The sequence below is a fragment of the Solanum stenotomum genome, chromosome 2 (genome assembly GCF_019186545.1).
Source record: "Solanum stenotomum isolate F172 chromosome 2, ASM1918654v1, whole genome shotgun sequence".
Lineage (NCBI taxonomy): Eukaryota > Viridiplantae > Streptophyta > Magnoliopsida > Solanales > Solanaceae > Solanum > Solanum stenotomum.
The window spans coordinates 73,089,364-73,109,780 of NC_064283.1; the positions used below are offsets into that span (position 1 = coordinate 73,089,364).

Sequence of the window (20,417 nt, forward strand, 5' to 3'; positions counted from 1 at the left end):
CCATGTGAAAATTTGAAATTAAAAAGTTGTCAATAAACAGATAATGTGATGAAATAATGATTAAACAATATTATTGAGCAATGGTGTGAAATAAAATAGAATAATGTCCCATTACTACTCTCACCTACCAGCTACCTAATATGGGGCTGTCACATCTTAATTGTTTTGAATAATAACTACTCAAGAAATACCTCATGAAACTTAGTCAAGTTACACGTGTGAGTAGACACAAACACCACGATTATAAGAAATATATAAATCACAACACAATTGCATAATGTGAAAAAATGAAGGGATAAGTCACAAGTATTCCCTAGACTATGACCGAAATTCTAGAGACACACATTAACTAAACTAAGGTTCTATTACCCTCTTGAACTTATTTTTTTGTAATTTTGTACACATTTTGTCTTACGTGGTACACTCCGTAACTCCCATATAATTGAGGCGTGTTAGAGATATTTGGATGCCATGTAAGCCAAAAAGGTGCACAAAATTACAAAAAAAAAAAATGGGTTCAAGGGTAATAGGACCTTAGTTTAGTTAAGGTATGTTTCTGAAATTTCGATCATAATCTAAAAAATACTTGTACATTTTCCCAAAAATGAATAAACTAAGAGGTAGTTGTTGACAACACAAGACTATTGTAGAGAGGGCAATAGTCTACCCTATAAATTTGTACTATTACTCAGAAAAAGAAACGTTAGGGGAAAAGAATGTGTTGTCAATTCTTGATTTGATTTGTCTACGTGATAATTGAACAACTCTATTATTACTCTCACCCACCCCCAAACTTTATAGACCTTATTGTTCTCTAAGTATTTCAACCACAAAATTATGAAGTATTTTACTGTCTAACAAATTGGATACTTAAAAGGATAATTGTCAGATATTTATAAGGTAGGAAGAAAATTTATGCTTTAAAACTTGGTACACATTTATACATAAAGAATTTAAAATAGTAATAGCCACATCACAGATCATACCATTGACATAATTTTTATCTGAACCTTGAGATAACAAAAAAACAATCTTTCAGTGTTTTTAATCGAAGCAAATCTATTTCTTGCATGTTCTAAATTATCAATTTGCCTAATGTTGCCAAACCTCATTTCGTATCTAAGTAATTATTCAGTCCAAATATCATTATCTTCCTCAAATGAGGAACAAAGCGAAAAGAGGTACCTAGCTTCATCACTTTCTAAGTGATTATAGGCAGGTTGATACACATTTATAAGCACTCTTGGAGATTCCAACATCTACGATCTTTTGACACTTCACAAACATCTCAGAGACGCGCAGTTAATGTCACTTTGCCTTCAAGTTTCTTCCGACATGCTTAAGCTTTGATGGTCAGATCAGTTTACCTATGTTCGGTACATAAGATGGAATATAATCTAAATGACTTACTTCCCTTCTCTTTTAGAACTAGGTGAATGACAAACTATTTCAGCCAAGGTTTAAATTTGGCTGGAATAAAATGTATTTTGCATTAATAAACACGATCATAAGTCAACCTATCTAGAATAATTGTGTTTAGAATGTATGTGAACTTTATTCCTTTTTGATAGTCGCTTGAAGGGCCTTTTACATAGTAAACTGGCTGCTTAAATGTCATGATGAAGCGGAGTTTATTCTATGCACAATTTTTGGGTAGAATGCACTAGACAAGTCTTATGCAACTTTGGTATCAAACTGTAACTCTATCCAAAAGTTAGCGATCAAGTCTATATAGTAACTCACTGGTCCATTCTCAAGTTAACGTGAGACTCTGACTCACTCTAAAACATTTCTTAATTTTGGATTTGATCAAACATGTCACTAATATTAATTTTGAGACTTAAAAAGCATCTCATAATTCAATTTTCTTGTCTTTGCTTGAATCATATGGGATAAGACTAAAGACCAATTTTCTAGTGAATTGAGGAAAATATTGAACCTTATTGCCACTTGTCTCCTTCTTCACTCTTCTCTCCTTAACATCAATCCTGCAAACTTCAAGACAAGGGGAAGGAAAAAACCCAAATCACAAAAACAGAGACCAGTTTTTCTCATCATCTCTTTGGTTTCCTTTTTCAATTCTTCATCATCATCTTCAATGTCTGGTTATCCACATACCCTTAATCTCTGGGGAGTACTTTCCCAATCAAAGCGTATAATCAATGCTCACTCACGCCATTTCTTAGCCCTTTCAGTTTCCTTCCTTTTGCCTCTGTCGTTCTCCCTCATCATCTATCCTACTCTTCAAACCGCTCTCTTTCACTCTGGATCCAACCTTTTTCACCCACACCCATCTCACCTTTCCTTCTCCTTCTTCACCTCCACTGACCCATATGACCCGATTCGGAATCTGACCCAACCGGATCCCCAGTCCCTTCTTCTTCTCCTTGCGTACACCCTTTTAGCTGCTGTTCTGTCCCTTTTGGCGTTGGCTACAATCAGCTACAGTACTTTCCATGGATTTTATGGAAGACCCGTCAAGCTTGTTTCGTCTATGAAGTCTGTTTTGTACTCTTTCTTGCCTCTAGTTGCCACCCTTATCGTTTCGCGTGTCATTTATGCTTTAATTGTTCTACTGTTTGGGCTATTGGCGGTGATCGTGGTACAGGGTGTGCAGTTTCTGGGGTTTGAAGTGGGTTACGATTCGAATTACTTATTGGGTTTGGGTGTTTTTGTAGGTGTAGTGGTTGTATTGGTTGTTATGTGGTTGCATGTTAATTGGTCATTAGCTTATGTGATTGTAGTTGTGGAATCGAAATGGGGTTACGAGGCATTGCAAAGAAGTGCTTATTTGGTGAAGGGGATGAGATGGGTTGCGTTATCGGTGTTGCTATTTTTCGGGGTTCTGATTGGATTGTTAGTGGGTGGTTGTTCTAGTTTTTTGGTGAGTGTAGGAGCTGCTAGCGGTGGGTGGACAAGCTTTGGGGTGATATTGCAGATGGTGGTGAGTTCGGGTTTTGCTACTCTCTTGATGCTTCAGAATATTGCAGCGAGTGTCGTGTTGTATATGTATTGCAAGGCATTGCACGGGGAGCTAGCATTGGATATCGCGGAGGAGTTTGCTCGCGAGTATGTCTACTTGCCTTTTGACAATGAGAAGGTTCCTCATGTTGTTTGTGTTGTTCAAAGTTGAAACAGTCTAAGGTCAGTGGGTTCAAGACACAGTTTTTACTTTGTATTATGTAGAAATTATGGTTTTAATCATGTATCCAATTCCATAGTAGTTAAGAAATCATGTGAAGATGCTTTACAATATGTATTATGCATCTCTATATGTAATAAGTTTGTTGAAGCAGGTCGCGATTTAGACGCTTAGATCTCTTTTCTAGCTTCTATATATTGTGTAGGTACTGTAAAAACTACTTGTATCATTTCCTCAATGAAATGTAAGTTTGATTACTATATCCAAATGGCTCGTCTTCAGTTGATGCTCCATGACGTACTCTTATAATTGGGTTGGTATCTTTATTACCTCGAGAAAACATAGCATGTTTCTTCCATGCTAGAAGATCCGTGATGTATTTGTTATGTTTGAACATTGAAAGTTCTCTCCTTGTAAGAAATACTCTGTTTGGTTTTAGCTGTATTACTGATACGAGTGATGGCCTAAAGAAGTTTGCTTAAGAGAACTGCATTTTCGCCTGGTTAGCCAGTTCCGTTCAGATACTAGATATCATTTGTCACTTACTAATTGGTAAACGAGAAAACTTAAGCTGGGAATTGGTATTGGCACTTCTATAATTTAGTTGCTTCTCTGAGATATTGGCATACTTCTGATTTTGAATTTGTCTGCAGAACAGTGGGGTGAAAGTACGGTAAGGAGTTGTGAGCTATCATGAAATAAAAATATGACTTGTTTGGATGAGCTAGCTGAAAACAGACTTCTAGTTTTCCTGTCTGCTGCACTTTTAGCTAGGGCATAATGTTCATTGACCCTTCAGGGTGGCCCAGTGGTTTGGGCTTGGGACTTCCATGCTAGAGGTCTCAAGTTCGAAACCCCTTGCCGGTGAAAGCAAGGGGTTTGCCTTCTGGGTCGAGCTCGTCACGCCGGGCTTGCCTAGTGCGGGTTACCTCTCCTATGTGGTTTGCGAGTTATTGCATAGGAGCGGGGGTTTTACCCTGTCTGCACCCAAAGGGTAGCGGCTGTGGGTTTCCCTTGTCATCAAAAAAAATAATGTTCATTGTTTACTTTAGCAGTAATAGAGGTGCGTTTAGCAACTTATTTGTTCTCTGAGGTGCATCACAAATGCAAGTTGAGAAACTATGTTCATCATGCTCTTAGTGTTCGCTCCCATTTTTGACTGGAGAATCTGTTTGTTGCATTTTACAATTTTCCTATCTGTTTGTTGATTGGAACGTAGAGTGATCTCGAGTCTTGTACTCGTCTTGAGTTGCATTTTTAAATGTCTGAGTTCCCACTTCATCTGCCTGTGGATTTTGGTATCAGAGAGCAGTCCTCTTCATTTGCAAGTAAGTTCTTTGGCATCATGTCGAGGTGAGTTTCTTAGAACTATCGATTGTCATCTCTCGTAGGAGGAAATCCCCCTACTGTATGCTTTCGAGTTTCGGTTAGTCACAGAGATGGTACACATCTTGTTTTCCAGAACTGAATTGCAAAATCATGAAGAAATCCAATTCTACTTCATCCTTGTATTATACTGTCAACTACCTGACTGCTATTGTACAATCTTTTCATACTTGGAGTATGTTTTGTTATCTCTAAGAAAGTGAAAACACTTGTATTTGGTGATTTTCTTGGGATTTGGGATATCAAACGATCTTCGTAGGGAGCGCTTCCCTCCGAATGGGCAATTTGAGTTTTTGATGTTGTGTTTGGACATTCATTTTACTTGAAAAATATTTGAAGTTTTGTAAGTAGAAGTCCCAGAATTGGCAAATTAGTTTTCGAGAACTTGAAAATATTTGAGTAATGGATCTTGAAAATAAATTTGATCAAATTTCATAGCCAAACAAATTTTTGAAGATAAATTTTCTATAGGAGTAGCCATTTCTCTCAATTGGCAATTCAAAAAGTTTATGGATATGTAAAAGAAATTCTTCAAGAGTTCATTTATACAAAATCAAATAAAAAATAAAATAGGAGGAAAATTAAATCCACGTCCTAGAAATGAAAACAAATCCTTTTACCTTAGGTTTCCAAACAACTCCACATATAATTGAAATTGACTCTTTTATCCATTATACAGCCAATTAAATTAAAATGTTAATAAATACTACTTTCTTCGCCTCAAATAAATGTCATATTTTACTTTTCGAGAATTAATTTAACTAATTTTAAGATTTTGATATTTAAAATATAATATTTAAATATTTTAAAAATATACGAAATATTACAACTTCTTTTATATTACTACAATTAAGAAATATATCTTTAAATGTTTTGTTAAAATTTATATGGTTGAACAGACTTTCGTGAAATCTCCAATTCGAGTTTTGCATATGAAAATATCCTTCATAAAGAGTGTTTTCCTCCGAATGGAATTTTACACGATGCAGATTCAGATTAATCGAACTTCCATATGGATCCATGTTCTGATATGTTTGTCCAAATAAGCAAAAGTACAGTCTTATCACTTATGGGAAGAAAAATTAGTATTTTTCAGTAGTAACATATTTCAGAAGCTAAACCTAGTGTGGTTTTTTTTTTAAAAAAAAAATCACTTGTAGAATCTTAGACAAACACAAATACTACTCTAATCTTGACAAAAGTTCTTTTATAATGGTTTTGACAAAAAATACTTTTAAAAATAAATAATTTTAAAAATTTAGCCACAAAAATTATTGGTCTTATTAGAAACAAACTCTCAATACCAAAAGCAGAATCTCGGACCGAAGAAGACTAAAAAATAGTTTTCAAACCACAAGTTATGATAGAGTAATTTTTGAAGTGATAATAAGAAAACAAAAGACTTTATTAAACACTTTGGCACTTTTTGTTTTTGCAGAGTCAAACAATTTAAGATTAATTGAGATTTGCGCATATAATTTTTAAATTTTTTTAAATGAAATTTATTTATTTATAAACTACATAAAAAAAAAAACTGTAGCTCCGAAAGCTACACATAAATTGACACGGAAGGAATATAATTTATAATAGCGTCGTGACAATACAAATCTAACTCTTAAATTAAGATTCTATTATGTCATTTTATAGTACGTCATTTATGCTTCTATTTTCAGCTACCTTTTAGAGTGAATTGAACAAAGCAGCAGAGCATTCACCAAAAATGGAGCACAAGAAAACAGCTAAGCGTCTCCGTTGTATCGTCAAACTCGGTGAACTATCCTTTTTCAGTTTATTTGTCTACATTTGATTTGATTTGATTTGATATCTGTGTATTTGATTGACTAAAATAATCCTCAAATTGAGCATTTGTTTGGTACTTTATGAATAGACAATGTTGTGCTACGATTCAATTGGCACTAATTTTGTGATAAATTTACCTGTAGAACAGGGTTTTAGTCAAGCTACATGAATCCTTTGACTTGAACAGAGGATATGTGTAGATGAGCTCAACTAGTTTAGGATTGATGCGTAGCTGATTGATTGATTGATTTTACCTACAACAACAACATACCTAGTGTAGTCTAAGTGGGGTCTGGGGAGGGTAGAGTATGTGCGACCTTACTTTTAATTCACTGGGATAGAGAGACTATTTTTGATAGACACTTGGATCAAGGCAAAATCAATTTAGAAAAAGATGTAATGAAAGTACAAGCAATACTAGAAAATAACAAAAACAACAGATTGTCGCAGAACATGCTAATTGATTGATTTTACCTACAACAGCATACCCAGTGTAGTCTAAGTGGGGTCTGGGGAGGGTAGAGTATGCGCAGACTTACTTACCTCACTGAGATAGAGAGAGAGATTGTTTTTGATAGACCCTTAGATCAAGGCATAATCAATTTAGAAAAAGATGTAGTGGAACTACAAGCGACACTAGAAAATAACAAAAACAACAGATTGTCGCAGAACATGCTAATTGATTGATTTTACCTACAACAACATACCTAGTGTAGTCTGAGTGAGGTCTGTGGAGGGTAGAGTATGCGCAGACCTCACTTTTACCTCACTGAGATTGAGATAGAGAGACTGTTTCTGTTAGACCCTTGGCTCAAGGCATAATCAATTTAGAAAAAGATGTAATGGAAGTACAAGCGACACTAGAAAATAACAAAAACAACAGATTGTCGCAGAACATGCTAATTGATTGATTTTACCTACAACAACATACCCAGTGTAGTCTGAGTGGGGTCTGAGGAGGGTAGAGTATGCGCAAACCTTACTTTTACCTCACTGAGAAAGAGACCTTCTTTATAGACCCTTGGCTCAAGGCATAATCAATTTAGGAAAAGATGTAATGAAAGTACAAGCGACACTAGAAAATAACAAAAACAACAGATTGTTGCAGAACATGCTAATTGATTGATTTTACCTACAACAACAATATATTGAGTGGGATCTGGCGAGGGTAGAGTATGCGCAGACCTTACTCTTACCTCACTAAGATAGAGAGGTTGTTTCTGATAGACCCTCGGTTCAAGGACGTAATCAATTTAGTAATGGAAGTACAAGCGACACTAGAAAATAACAAAAATAACAGATTGTAGCAGAACATGCTAATTGATTGATTTTACCTACAACAACAATATATTGAGTGGGGTCTAGGGAGGGTAGAGTATGCGCAGACCTTACTTCTACCTCACTGAGGTAGAAAGACTGCTTCTGATAGACCCTCGGCTCAAAGACATAATCAATTTAAAAAGAGACGTAATGGAAGTACGTACAAGGGACAGTAGAAAATAACAAAAGCAACAGATAGTAGCATAACATGTTAATTGATTGATTGATTGATTGACTTTACCTATAGGAGAAAGTAGAAATAAAAATATGTTGGTTGATGCTTTCTTTTGAGTTTGTATTTAATTATTTTAGGTTACTCTTAACACTGTCCCTTTTTTTTTTTACTTTGGAGATTTTGGATGCATTATTTGTTTACTTTTTAGTTCAGGAGGTGCAGCCATCACGTGTAAAAATAAATTGGAGACTATACATGAGGAGAATCTTAAGGAAGTTTCATCCCAGATTCGTCAAGCATTTGTTCCGGATTCTACTTCTGCAAATGTTCTTGGAATGGATTGGAGTAAAAGGCCGGGACAGTCTGAAGCTCCAAGTTTCGTTAATGATTTCGGTGATCAACCAGTTGCGGATTCAGAAAGTTATATTGTTGTTCATGGAGCAGGTTGATATTAAGTGTGTGTTTAGTCATTAGCAGGATTTGTAAGGCTCATTAGCCATAGCAAAGTCCTTTGAATTATGAAATGAATAAACATAAATCGACCCAATTTTGGTTCTCTAGAAGGACATTTTGGATTTTAGTTTCGAGTAAACTCGTAGGCTTTTGACATTTGTTATCATTGCTGTCAGGTTCCTTTGGACACTTTCAAGCTAGCAAGTCAGGGGTTCATAAGGGTGGACTAAGCCGGCCTCTTGTCAAGGCTGGTTTTGTTGCAACAAGAATTTCAGTAAGATCCAACCCGAACCTTTCCGTTTTCAAGCAATATCTTTGTTCCACCTGACACATATTTCAACTCTATTATGTAGCTGATATTTTGTCTCTACTCCTTTTCTACCTTCTGCTTGTAACTTACGACTAGCAGTGGCGTTGCTGAATCCAGTGAAATATTCATTCATGCGTCTTTCTTCTCCTCTTTGTTTTGGACATATTTCCAGCATCTTATGCAGGCTAAAGTTCCATGCTTAATAGCTTATCTGCTTAACCTTATTCACTACACTCCTGAGAGATGTCTATTTAGAGTGTTCAGGGAATGACGTGTTTGATGTTTACTACACAAATTAAGTGATAACCTAATTATTTGCTAGACTTCTTCGTCTCTATGCGATGATCCCCTTTTTTATGTTTTCTCTTCGACTCTCAGGTGATATGTGACAGAATTTACATTTTCTTTATTGCAGGTCACATCCCTCAATCATGAAATCGTGAGATCCCTAGCAAGAGGTACTCATAACAGTTTCATTTCCATGCGACAAGCCTCTTAAGATTGTCTAGAAATAAATCTTATTGTGATTAAATGTAACTGGTGCCATAATACGTAACATGTTCGCATCTTCGCTCCATTGGATCTCACTGTGGGCAGGGTGGGAAGTGAAATGGATTTGGATGTTTAAGTCCTGAGAATCTATCTAATGGCCAAACTGCTTTATGGCATGACAAGAAATAGGATTTGAATAGACACTGTGAAGGCCATAGGCAATTTTTATATCAGATTGGAGGGGCAATGTTGCTCTGCGGAAGATGTTACAAGGGCCTAAGTTGATTTGGTATCCTCTTTTAAGTTCCCACGTCACTCTTTAAGAAGCTAACATCCTCATTAATCAACACAGATTGTTGATATCCATAGTATTTGATAGCTGTCCATCCAGTCAACCAGCAAACAATTGACAGCTCTTCACGTACAAGGCTTGTTAATTATTCATTATAGATGCATATTTTCACCTTGAAGGGTGTACTTGCTTACAACTTTATGTCTCTCTTATCAGTGGATTCCTAAGAAATGGTTTTTATTGTTGCAGAGGGTATTCCTTCCATCGGAATGTCTCCATTCTCATGTGGTTGGTCAACATGTCAAAGAAATGTTAGAAGGCGAAATGAAGATTATTTTCATTAAATGGATATATTGCTATAATTTAAGCTCTTTCGAGAGAGAACAAAATTATTCCTTGCTGTGAAATTGTTTGATATTTGGCAACTTGTGCTTTTGCAGATGACGGAGGCTGACATTTCCATGGTCATTAAAGCTATTGATGCTGGTTTTATACCTGTAAGTTTGAACTCTTTGGTCTTAGCGCAAAACTCTCATACTTTCTCGCACAGAGAAATATCTTCTTGGCAACACAGTTAATTATCAGTTTAGTTTTTTCATGTGAAACACTCTTTCAGACCATATTCTTACCTTTCCCCTGATATCTTCCCGTCCATTTTATTAGGCAAGCATGTCATCAAGATTGTGCATTGGGTAGGTAGGTTGTTCATGATGTTTAGGCTTTTCATGTCAAGGAGGTGCTAGTTGTTAGCACTATATGATGTGTATCTATAAGTTTGACGTTCAAATATCTAGAAGAAAATTATAGATAGTGCAAAATCTCATTATTATATGGTTTTTGACATTAGACACCAAAGGCTCAAAAATCCAATAGAAGAACTTGGCGAATAGGAAAAAGTTCTACTACTCAAAGCACTTTCTAATTTGTAATTTTCGATGATTTTTTGGGGGAGTGTTGTTGGTAATGATGAATCACACTATCTTAATCCCTTTGACATGTTGATCAAGAATTTTGTGCTTTGAGTAGTATGTATATTGTGCTTTCTTTCATTTTCAACTTCTTATATATACATGAGTTTAAAGGTGGCTTGTAGGTTGAAGAGTGAGTAGAGCAAAGAGATTAGGCTCACGATGAAGGGATCTGGAAGATCGAAGAATAGAAACTGGGTTCACGAGTTGAGAAAAGATCTTAGAGTAGAGCTAGTGGCTCACTGAGCAAAGTTCTAAGCGACAGATTAGGTAAAAACAATGTACAATTGGACTAGAAGTAGAAAGAAAACAGTTGTGAGAACAGATTTACATAGAAAATGCTTTTACCTAAGATTAGCTCTATTACCTTATAAAAGAACCGGAATATTGAACCCAAAACCCTTAGGATAACGTGTGAAGCAGCGTAGGGTCGTAATAGAACTTTTAGGAAACTTTCTTTCATAAGATATCAGATATTAGATCAGTGAAATAAATTAGTACTTTCTAATTTGGCAACTTTGTTATTGCAATTGCTTCGATTTTCTAATTTTGTGACTTAGAATGTTGTAACACGAGTTCATTTGCATTCCAGGTTCTGCATGGAGATGCAGTTCTGGATACATTACAGGTGTGTTTTTCAAGTATAATTGAACATTAACTTGGTGATGATCACTGATCATGTACTTAATTCTTTCACTTGTTCAGGAGTGCACTATTCTGAGTGGAGACGTGATAATACGTCATTTAGCAGCTGAACTAAAGCCAGAGTTTGTTGTTTTTCTTGTATCCAACACATCGTTAGGTAGAGCATGCATTTTGATACTGTTCATGCTGGAGATTTGCAAATAAGAATTTCAACAAATACAATTTCTAATTAGTTACTCCAAAATATCTCTGTAAATTTATAAGGCATCATCCCAGTGTAGTATGTGAAGGTCCATTTACATTGTTTTCGGAAACATTGCCTTTAACTGCAATCTATTTACATATTGCAGTTAGGAATGAGGTTATCCGGGAGAAGGTGGGAGTGGCCTCTGTGGAACACAAGTTGAGGGAAGCGAGACTGAGATGGTTTGGACATGTGAAGAGACGGAGCGCAGACGCCCCAGTGAGGAGGTGCGAGGTAATGGTGGTAGAGGGTACGCGGAGGGGTAGAGGTAGGCCCAAGAAGTATTGGGAGGAGGTGATTAGACAAGACTTGGCTATGCTTCACATTACCGAGGACATGACTCTAGATAGGAAGGAGTGGAGGTCACGTATCAAGGTTGTAGGTTAGTAGGGCTAGCGTGCTGTTTTCCCTTGCAGGGGTATGGGTTGTTAGCGTTTGGAGTAGACTTAGCCTTATGTTGTTTACTGCGTTTCTCGCATCGCATTACTTTCTTGTTGTTACTGTATCATTTGTTGATTATTCGCTATCGTTTGTTTTGGCTGGTATGTTGTATATATATTTCTCCTGTCTCTTAGATTTGTTGTTCTTGAGCTGAGGGTCTCCTGGAAACAGCCTCTCTACCTCTACGAGGTAGTGGCAAGGTCTGCGTACAATTTACCCTCCCCAGACCCCACCTAGTGGGATCTCACTGGGCATGTTGTTGTTGTTGTTGTTGTATTTACATATTGAAAAAAAGACACTATAGATTCTACTTCTAGGTCCATCTCAATACAACATATTTGCATCTAGGTCCTTTTGAGTTGTGCACAAAAATCAAAATGAATGCAGAACCCCCTAACTTGGCCTAACACATAATAACTGTTACTGATCATATCATCGTTGAACAACATGAGATTATGTTCTATAAATGTTATCCTATACATCTTGAGCGAAGACAGATGTTCTTGGTGTATATGATCGTCCACCAGTAGAACCTGGCGCTGTACTTATCCGGGAAATAGGTAAATGCTCAATTTTAGCCCTAGAGTTGGTTTTATTGTTTTGAATATGTTATTTTTTCCATAAAGCACTTATGATAAGCTAGCTGCATCATATCGGGACGATGTTTACTTGTTGCAGCTGTACGTGAAGATGGAAGCTGGTCAGTAGTGAAACCTAAATTAGAAGATACAAGCAAGCCCGGTCAGTATATTACAACTTAACTTGCATTGTACTATCGCAGAGCAATTTATTTACATGGTAATCTTGAATCTTTTATCAGCAGTTGAATTCACGGTAGCTGCACATGATACAACTGGTGGGATGGTAACAAAAATAACAGAAGCTGCCATGATTGCGAAGCTTGGGATTGATGTCTACATAACTAAGGTAATATGTTTTCATGGGAATGAAAGCAGGAGCTTAGGATGAGAAACAAATATAACTCATCCCAGCTAGTTCATTATTTATTTGAATTGATGCAGGCAGGAACAGACCATTCAGTGAAAGCCCTTAGTGGATTCTTGAAGGGTGGCATACCTGATGACTGGCTCGGAACAGCCATTCGTTACATGAGCTCAGCTAAATCATAGATTGCTCGTGCTGAATACGAGGGTTCAAATCATTTGAAGACAGACATTCCCAAACAGCAAGTTTTCGTTTTATAACGGGCAATCCCTTCCCTTGTGATCTCTCTATTCATCATTTTCCTTTTCATTTCTCAGATTTTCTGAACTGTACTATTAATTTGTTGATTAATAGTAGTTGTTTTGATTTAAGGAGGCAATATTTTGACTTGATTAAATGTGTTGTAATGTTCAACTCCCTCAACAAAATTATTGTTGATTTTGATCGAATTAACACTTCTATTAATGCATCTCATGTTGTTTGATGGAAAACAGGATATTTCTTTTGTAACGTTTTAGTTATGCTTGCATTAATTATGCAAAGATTATTTCTTATGAATTATTTAATTTGATGTATTAAAAATAGCATACATTGCATAATTTTTGCATTATTAATACACTATAGTGTATAACTAATGCAAAGACGTATCAAACGACAAACAAGATACAAGATACTACTAATACATAAAGTTAATGCATGCATTATTATTTCTAATATACTCTACCAAATGACCCCTAAACGTATCAAACGAGGAGATTTGACATACTATCTACTTAAGAAAAAAGAGGTTAACCATATGTAGATGCAGGAAAACAGAATTACAAAAGGTCTTTGATTCCTACGAAGACAATTTCTAGCTTCATAAAAAGTTGAAGGTGCAAAATTGTGTATATGCCAGATTAACTTTTCCACACCACTTTGAAAACGTTTAAAATAAACAGATAAAATTCCAACAAATATTAGAACAACAATCTAACTCAAGGACTATGGATATAGGATCAAATAGAAATTGGGGGCTTGCGTATCGAGAACACTAAGTAGAAGTAGATGTTCTTGAACAAGCTGGTCCCGTTTTCCGCTACTGTCATGTCCCTCCTCTCCCTTGGCACATTTTACTTTGGACCAATATCCTTCAGTGCATTAATCTGCTCCTCACCCATGGCAGACATGACAGACACAACAAGGTCTTTACCCTCGGCGAATCCATCCTTGATCTGCACATTTAGCAAATTAGAACTAGTCAGGAAACCTGCAACATTTTCTAGAAGCAGAAGAATTAACAGCTTAACAGAACTCGAAAAAACTCTCATAATATGCACCAAGAAAGTGCCCCTTTTTACTAAGTGGAACAACAACAACAACATACTTGGTATAATCCCACAAGTGGTGTCGGGGGAGGGTAGTGTGTACACAGACCTTGCCCCTACCTTGAGAGGTAGAGATTGGTTCCAATAGACCCTCGGTTCAAGTAAAAACATAACAAAACAGTTCAAAAACGAAAACATGAGTGAAGAAGGCAAGGCAATTTTTACTAAACCAACACGGGTTGTGGTGGAGTGGTAAGTACTCCTTCAGCCTTAACCAGAGGTCTCGGATTCGAGTGGGGGGTACGGAATCGTCTTTGTTAGGAAACACTTTACACCCCCCCCCCCCCCCCCCCCCCCCCCACNGATTTAGTCGGACACCAATGCAAGTACCGAACAACGGGTGGGAAACCAAAAAAACAATTACTAAATGGGAATCAAAATGAATTACGATCTTCTCGCAAACCCACTTAAGCTTCTAAGGGAGTTTGAGCATGCATACTGCAATGACTAAAAATATTTCCACCAGCCTCGAAATATTTACTCTGACTTCAAATTATAACTTGGAAAAAGTGCTGAAAAATTGGATGAGCTAGATCAGCTTACTAACCTGTGAGAGAAGACTCTCATCTGTTGGAAGCCTCAGGTCATCCTTAGTATTACCATTGTCAGTGAGGAGACTCACCTATATTATTATTATTAATAATATACAGATCAGACACTTTCATAAAAAATAACAAAAAAAGAATGTGACTAGGGAATAGAGATATACAAATCCATCCTCAGAGATGTCAATAAGCTGGTAATCTGTACGATTAACATGGGGGACCTGCACAGACACAATCATCATACATGAAACCGATAATGCAAAGATAAGAACATTGTGTAATGGACATGAAGACCTCGAGGAGTACATACATCACAATTGTGTGAAGAGGGAACAATATCCTCAAGTTTCTTGCCAGTGAAGATGTCAATTGCTACAAAGTGACATTTGGCATGTCCATGCTTGCCAGTCTTGGAAGTGGAGACTTCCACAACCTGTAAACAGAAATGTCAAAATTAGCAAACACTGGAAGTACTGAAGGGAAAAATGAGGAACAAAGGCCGAACTAAAATCTGCATTGAAACTAGACGATCAATGAAGAGCTGAAAATCTTTAGAATCCAACCACAAAAGTCAACAACTTAGAACTTTTTGAATCCAACCAAACTAGTCAAAGGCAAAATATATTCACGTGAGAGAAGGATATCAAATCCTATATGAATTTTATTTTAATAAAAATTAAAATCAATAATTTCACTTCCATCAGCCGAAAAAGGGTATATCTAGGCCATTGTGCCATTTGTGAACGGTAGGGGTATACATGAGCCGTGAGCCGTGAGGGGTTATCAACACCAAATCGCAAAGTTGAGGGGTATATCCTCCTTTTCCCTTTTACTTTTGATTTAATATATCCCTCTACGCGTAATCTCGTCTCAAATCAAGTACAATAGTCTGTTATTTAACACTATAAAACACTTCAATACTTTCAAAATGTTAATATATTTTTCAATAAGATTTAGTCATTTTATTATCTTACAATAACGAAAAACTTATCTACTTTTAACATATATAGCAAGTCGCTGGATTTAGCCATTGTCGCCGGGATAACTTCAAAAACAGTTTTTTTTAATGACTGTGGTGTACGGGCCAACTTTCCACTAATTCCACCTAATACCTGTCACCTCCTACCACAACATGTACCAGGTAACTTAACTTTGTATACTGATAATTAACTACTTCACATTTTGCAGATAAACTACACAAAATCCAATACTTCAAATCCTGAATCCGTCTCTATTGTACAAATAATCAAAATTACTAACAAAAAAGTAGAATTAGATGCATAAATGAAACCTTGCAAGGACGAGCTTTGATTACAATGTAACCGTTCTTCCGAATAGTACCAGCTTGTTGAGGGTAAGTTTTGGAAGCTCCGGCATCTGCCTTTGATTCAAATTGGTGCTCTTCGTCAGACATTTTCACTAACAAATAAAGCTTCTCAACACCTGCGCCTCCGCCTAAAGCCCCCTTTTATATTTTTAGGGTTTTCTTCTCTTCTCTTCTGCGTTTAAACTTTCTTTTGATAAATATTGAAAAAATTTATACAAATCTTTTATTCTTTTTCAAATTATTAAATTTTTTTTTTATGGAATTTGGATACATACTAAAATATTCCTATACATTGTGTACCGATTTCGGATATATTCCTCAAAGTTTCGATACATTACATTTCGATTTCGGATATATCGATCAATGTATCGATACCTTGCTTACAGCCTGATACATTACGTAAAGTGATGTATCCGAAAATAGAAAAGAGTAGAGATTTTTATAATTTTTTCAAATGGTAAGAAACTTTAGAGCATATGGTAAAATAAGATGTATATATAGTAATTTTTTCTATGAATTAAATTAAATTATTTCAAAATGGATTGGTCATAACTCATAGATTTTGAAAATATATGTTCTTTAGTTTTCTTTTTTTTTAAGAATATGAAACATGACCTTGTCACAAAATTAATATTATATAAGAAAAGAAATTATACTTTTAGTCCGTATATTAATGCTATAATCTGATTTTAGTTTTTGTGTTATCCAAGTTAGCACTGTTAGTTTTCAATATATATGTGAGTGATTTTCATTTTTTAACTAATAATTTTTTAAAAAAAATATTAACGGAGAGTTCATTGCTAAAAAAGACAATTCAGGTATTTAAAAGTTATTGTTTGAAAAAGAAAAAAATTCAAGAAAAATCTATTATTTGTTTCATACATTGTGTGTTTTAATCCAATCATAGTTTTACACGACAAGAAGTATTCGATTTATTTGATATGAATGCTAGGAATCATGTTCTAGAAGTGAGTTATAATCCATCACAATCATATGAGTATTCTTTGAGTTAAATATAATTTAAGATTTCATGTGTCTATCAAAGATAACTTCTTCTTGATATTGGACAAATTATTTGCATATGAAATTGGCTTAAGTACTACACTGCGGTAGTCTAGATCCCAATTATTATATTAACATGGGATATTCATTTTGTATAGTTCAGGAACAATTTTAAATATTTTTTTAGGATTTAATTAACGGTTGAGAGAAAAAAATGATAGCCAATTAAATTATTCAATTTGAATAGCATATCAGTGAGAAAAAAAATAGTATATCATATTAAGTACTTTATGTTTTGTTTTGTTTTGTTTACATAAATGTCAACCACTTTGGCTCACACTACTTGCATCTAGTTCTAATAATTAGAAAAATTATAATTCAACTAACTAATAGTACTTATTTTCATTTAAAGTTAAAGCTAGAGCTTGCATTTAAATCCAATCGTTATAACGATGAAAAATAATGTAATTTTTCAAAATATTGTATTATCATAATAATATAATAATTGATAAATTAAATGTGTTGTCTATATAATTGTCTCTCAAATTTAAAACTTCAATTAACAATAGACTTATAATCTTTTAATGATTAGTATAATTATTTTTTGTGAGATAATTACATTCACTATTGGTGGTATCAATTGATGTAACAATGCCATTAAAATTGACTTATATATTTTTTTTTACCTAATATGATCCGGTTTTTATATAAATTGAAACTTACTTTTCATCTATTAGCCCAACAACTCAGAGTATTGATCTCTTCCTTTGCATTCTCGATATTGTTTCATGATATTAATCCGAATAAAAAGAGATGTGATCGTGGAAGTAAAAAGAGAGAAAGTAATTACGCTTCGAAAGTTTTTTATTTTTTATGTTATGTTGATCTTTACGAAAGAGAAAAGAACTTTTGGAGTGGGTGTGGCTTGCAGAAACTCCATAGGTAACTATTATTGTAGCTCAAAGCTTCAAAATTTTAAAATTGCTAGAAAATTGTCTGAAAAGGTAAGTACATATTTAGGAAAGTAAGTATGAAATTTAGGGTGAATTGATGTAAGAAAAAAAAATTCTGAAAGTTCATATCAAATCATATAAATTAAGATAGAAAAAGCAACACTTTAATAAATTCGTCCAACAAATATATACTAGTGCAATCACATAAATAAAATTTTTGAAAGATGGTGTATATATATTCTTATCTCTATCTTACTATTAAATTTGTTCAATCTTAAATTAAAACAATATATAGATTTATATTATTTTTCTTTTAATTTTTTATTTGATGTTCGAAGTCCGTATTAGAGTCTCGACGAGTATAAGTGTTTGTGTTTCTACAAGTACCACGTTGGTACATGACACATATAATGACATTTTCTTACTATACATGCTTTTATGACAGTACCCCACAATATAATTAACTTTATTATACTATATACTTTTTTCTGTCAGAGTATCAACCAATCAGACACAAATCAGAATTCAGAAAGCATCAAATCTTACCTTCCAAAAACTTGAAGGGTTTTTTAGCAAAATACTTTGTTAGCCCTACCCTAAAAAAACACAAAATCATCGACAAAAGTTATGATGGAGTGGCAACTACTCTTTTATCTGTAATTAAGAGGTCTCAGGTTCGAGTCTGCTTGGGTATGAAGTCGTCTTTGTTAAGGAGCACACTTCACCCCTAATGTGGAATTTCCGAGCGCAAATCCAATCTCAATGAATCTGAATTTAATCGAACTCTAATATGAATACTGAACACAAGATGAAAAAAAAAATGAAAACACAAAATGTAACTCCCCTTTGTTTACTTTTACTCTTCTTTCAAAAATAAAATTTTATATTTACTTGTTATTTTTAATATATTAAGAAAAATATTATTATTTTTCTTATTTTATTTTTAATATTAATTATTTATTTTTAAAAATCTAATACTATATATTAATTAATATGATATTACAGTAAAATATTCATATTAGTTACTTTAATATTTTTTGAAAAAACGTACAAAATTGAAAATGAACGAATAAAAATAAACGGATGAAATATAACGAGCCTCATCCAACCCCACACTCTCAATGGGTCCTGCTTTTTTTTTTTGTCTATTGCCAATTTGTCCTACAACTCTAGCAGTAGCATTGTACTTCTTTTCATGTCTTAATTTATGCAAATATTTACAGTAAAAAAATTATAATCTTCAACTTCTAACTTCGAATTTTTTTAAATAAAGTAAAAAAGAAAAAGAAGAAAATAAGATTTAGTAGCTCATATATAAGATTTATAATTTAATTATATATTTCAAATAAATTAATCAAGTAGGATGATTTTGCTAGTTTTTAAAAATTAGAAAGTATAAACAATATTTAGATAAAATATATTTAAATTCTAAATATTTTTTGCAAGAGGCCAACCACAATTTCAAGTTCAAGATTTTTTTTAAAAGGAAAAAAGTATGTAATTTTTATAATCAAACTCTCATTAAAAATTATCGTATTCAAGTAATTTATATATAATAGTATTGTATATTTGTTATTGAACTCAGACTAATAAAAAATTGTACTAATTTTTTTCAATTTTAAAGTTAAATGTTCTACCAAAAGTGTTTTCATTTATTAAGGAAGAAAATGTCCTTATCACCAAGGCACCAACCACTATTTTTGGTGGTCTTTTAATTTAGAGTGAATATATAAAACAAATCTAACTTATCATCATGGCATGAGTTTCATATCTAGATTATTAACTGTTTACAAAATTAAGTTATTCATAAATTTATATTAAAATTGTTTTAGAGAAATATTATGAACATCACATTCTAAAAGTTTCTCTAAAAAGTTTCAAGTTACAACATGTTGATACACATGAAGAAATTGCATGAATAAAATAACATCCCCTTTTTAAAAAAGTCCATAAATTATTGAGCATTGACAAAATCCCAAATCAACCATAATGCCAATTGGACTCATATTTTTTTTGTTTAAAAAAATTCATTTTTTGCATGTCTCTCAACAAGTTATCATAAATATTTTGTCATATATTCAACTAGGTGAATTTTCTCAAGGAAAAAGCTATACTCCAAAATATAAATAAAACACTCAATAATTTAGAAATGAAAACTAGCAAAACAATGATAGTTTAACATTTTATGAGATTCACTCTTTCCAAAAAGAAGCCGCAACTTATTAAATTAGAGAGAGACAGAAGTAACAAAAGGAAAAAAAGAACAACAAAAATTGCAGTGAAGTGGTAAATACTTTTAATTCTGATCTTAGATTTGAATTCCCTAGATATAGAATTACCTTTGTTAAAAATCGTTTTACCCCTAATATAAAATTATCTAATATAAATTCATATTTAATCGAACTTCAATATAGATGTCGAACACAGAATAAGGAAAGAAGGGTAACAAAAGCAAAGAGAAAAGAGATGTGATGTTGACAAATATCATGTCACTGTTGGTTTGTTTGTGTGATAGATTTCTTATCTGGGATCTCTCTCTCTACAGAATATAGGTCTATACATTTAGAAGCTCCCCTACCCCCCTCCAACCCCCCTATCCCCACACCCCAC

At 34.1% G+C, this 20,417-nt stretch overlaps 3 protein-coding genes across 4 annotated transcripts; 2 read left to right on the forward strand and 1 right to left on the reverse strand.

Moving 5' to 3' along the window:
* The first annotated feature begins 1,895 nt into the window (after window positions 1-1,895).
* LOC125854332 (uncharacterized) lies at window positions 1,896-3,404 on the forward strand. The gene has a single exon (XM_049533848.1). It carries the CDS (start codon window positions 2,099-2,101, stop codon window positions 3,131-3,133), a length of 1,035 nt encoding a protein of 344 aa, XP_049389805.1. The 5' UTR covers window positions 1,896-2,098; the 3' UTR covers window positions 3,134-3,404.
* Window positions 3,405-6,168: 2,764 nt separating this feature from the next.
* On the forward strand, window positions 6,169-13,068 carry LOC125854333 (isopentenyl phosphate kinase). 2 transcript variants are annotated; one of them, XM_049533849.1, is made up of 12 exons: window positions 6,169-6,297; window positions 8,037-8,267; window positions 8,453-8,550; window positions 9,002-9,044; window positions 9,620-9,681; window positions 9,811-9,867; window positions 10,931-10,966; window positions 11,044-11,121; window positions 12,162-12,228; window positions 12,347-12,409; window positions 12,492-12,595; window positions 12,691-13,065. In XM_049533849.1, the coding sequence occupies exons 1-12, from the start codon at window positions 6,249-6,251 to the stop codon at window positions 12,796-12,798; spliced, it is 996 nt and encodes a 331-aa protein (XP_049389806.1). In that variant the 5' UTR covers window positions 6,169-6,248; the 3' UTR covers window positions 12,799-13,065. The 2 variants fall into 2 exon arrangements, with proteins under 2 accessions (XP_049389806.1, XP_049389807.1); XM_049533850.1 differs by having other exon boundaries at window positions 6,213-6,297; window positions 8,032-8,267; window positions 12,691-13,068.
* A 488-nt stretch (window positions 13,069-13,556) lies between these two features.
* On the reverse strand, window positions 13,557-16,038 carry LOC125854347 (eukaryotic translation initiation factor 5A-4-like). Its single transcript, XM_049533863.1, has 5 exons — window positions 15,817-16,038; window positions 14,836-14,958; window positions 14,690-14,746; window positions 14,528-14,602; window positions 13,557-13,827 (listed from the first exon to the last, which is right to left on the reverse strand). The coding sequence occupies exons 1-5, from the start codon at window positions 15,937-15,939 to the stop codon at window positions 13,726-13,728; spliced, it is 480 nt and encodes a 159-aa protein (XP_049389820.1). The 5' UTR covers window positions 15,940-16,038; the 3' UTR covers window positions 13,557-13,725.
* Between the last annotated feature and the right edge of the window lie 4,379 nt (window positions 16,039-20,417).

Coding starts and splice junctions, on each gene's coding strand:
- LOC125854333 (XM_049533849.1), top strand. CDS start 6,249: ATGGAGCACAAGAAAACAGCTAAGCGTCTCCGTTGTATCGTCAAACTC. Junction 6,298..8,036: donor CCGTTGTATCGTCAAACTCG/GTGAACTATCCT, acceptor TTTTTAGTTCAG/GAGGTGCAGCCATCACGTGT. Junction 10,967..11,043: donor CAGTTCTGGATACATTACAG/GTGTGTTTTTCA, acceptor TCACTTGTTCAG/GAGTGCACTATTCTGAGTGG.
- LOC125854347 (XM_049533863.1), bottom strand. CDS start 15,939: ATGTCTGACGAAGAGCACCAATTTGAATCAAAGGCAGATGCCGGAGCT. Junction 14,959..15,816: donor TCAAAGCTCGTCCTTGCAAG/GTTTCATTTATG, acceptor TTCTGTTTACAG/GTTGTGGAAGTCTCCACTTC. Junction 14,603..14,689: donor ACATCTCTGAGGATGGATTT/GTATATCTCTAT, acceptor ATAATAATATAG/GTGAGTCTCCTCACTGACAA.
- LOC125854332 (XM_049533848.1), top strand. CDS start 2,099: ATGTCTGGTTATCCACATACCCTTAATCTCTGGGGAGTACTTTCCCAA.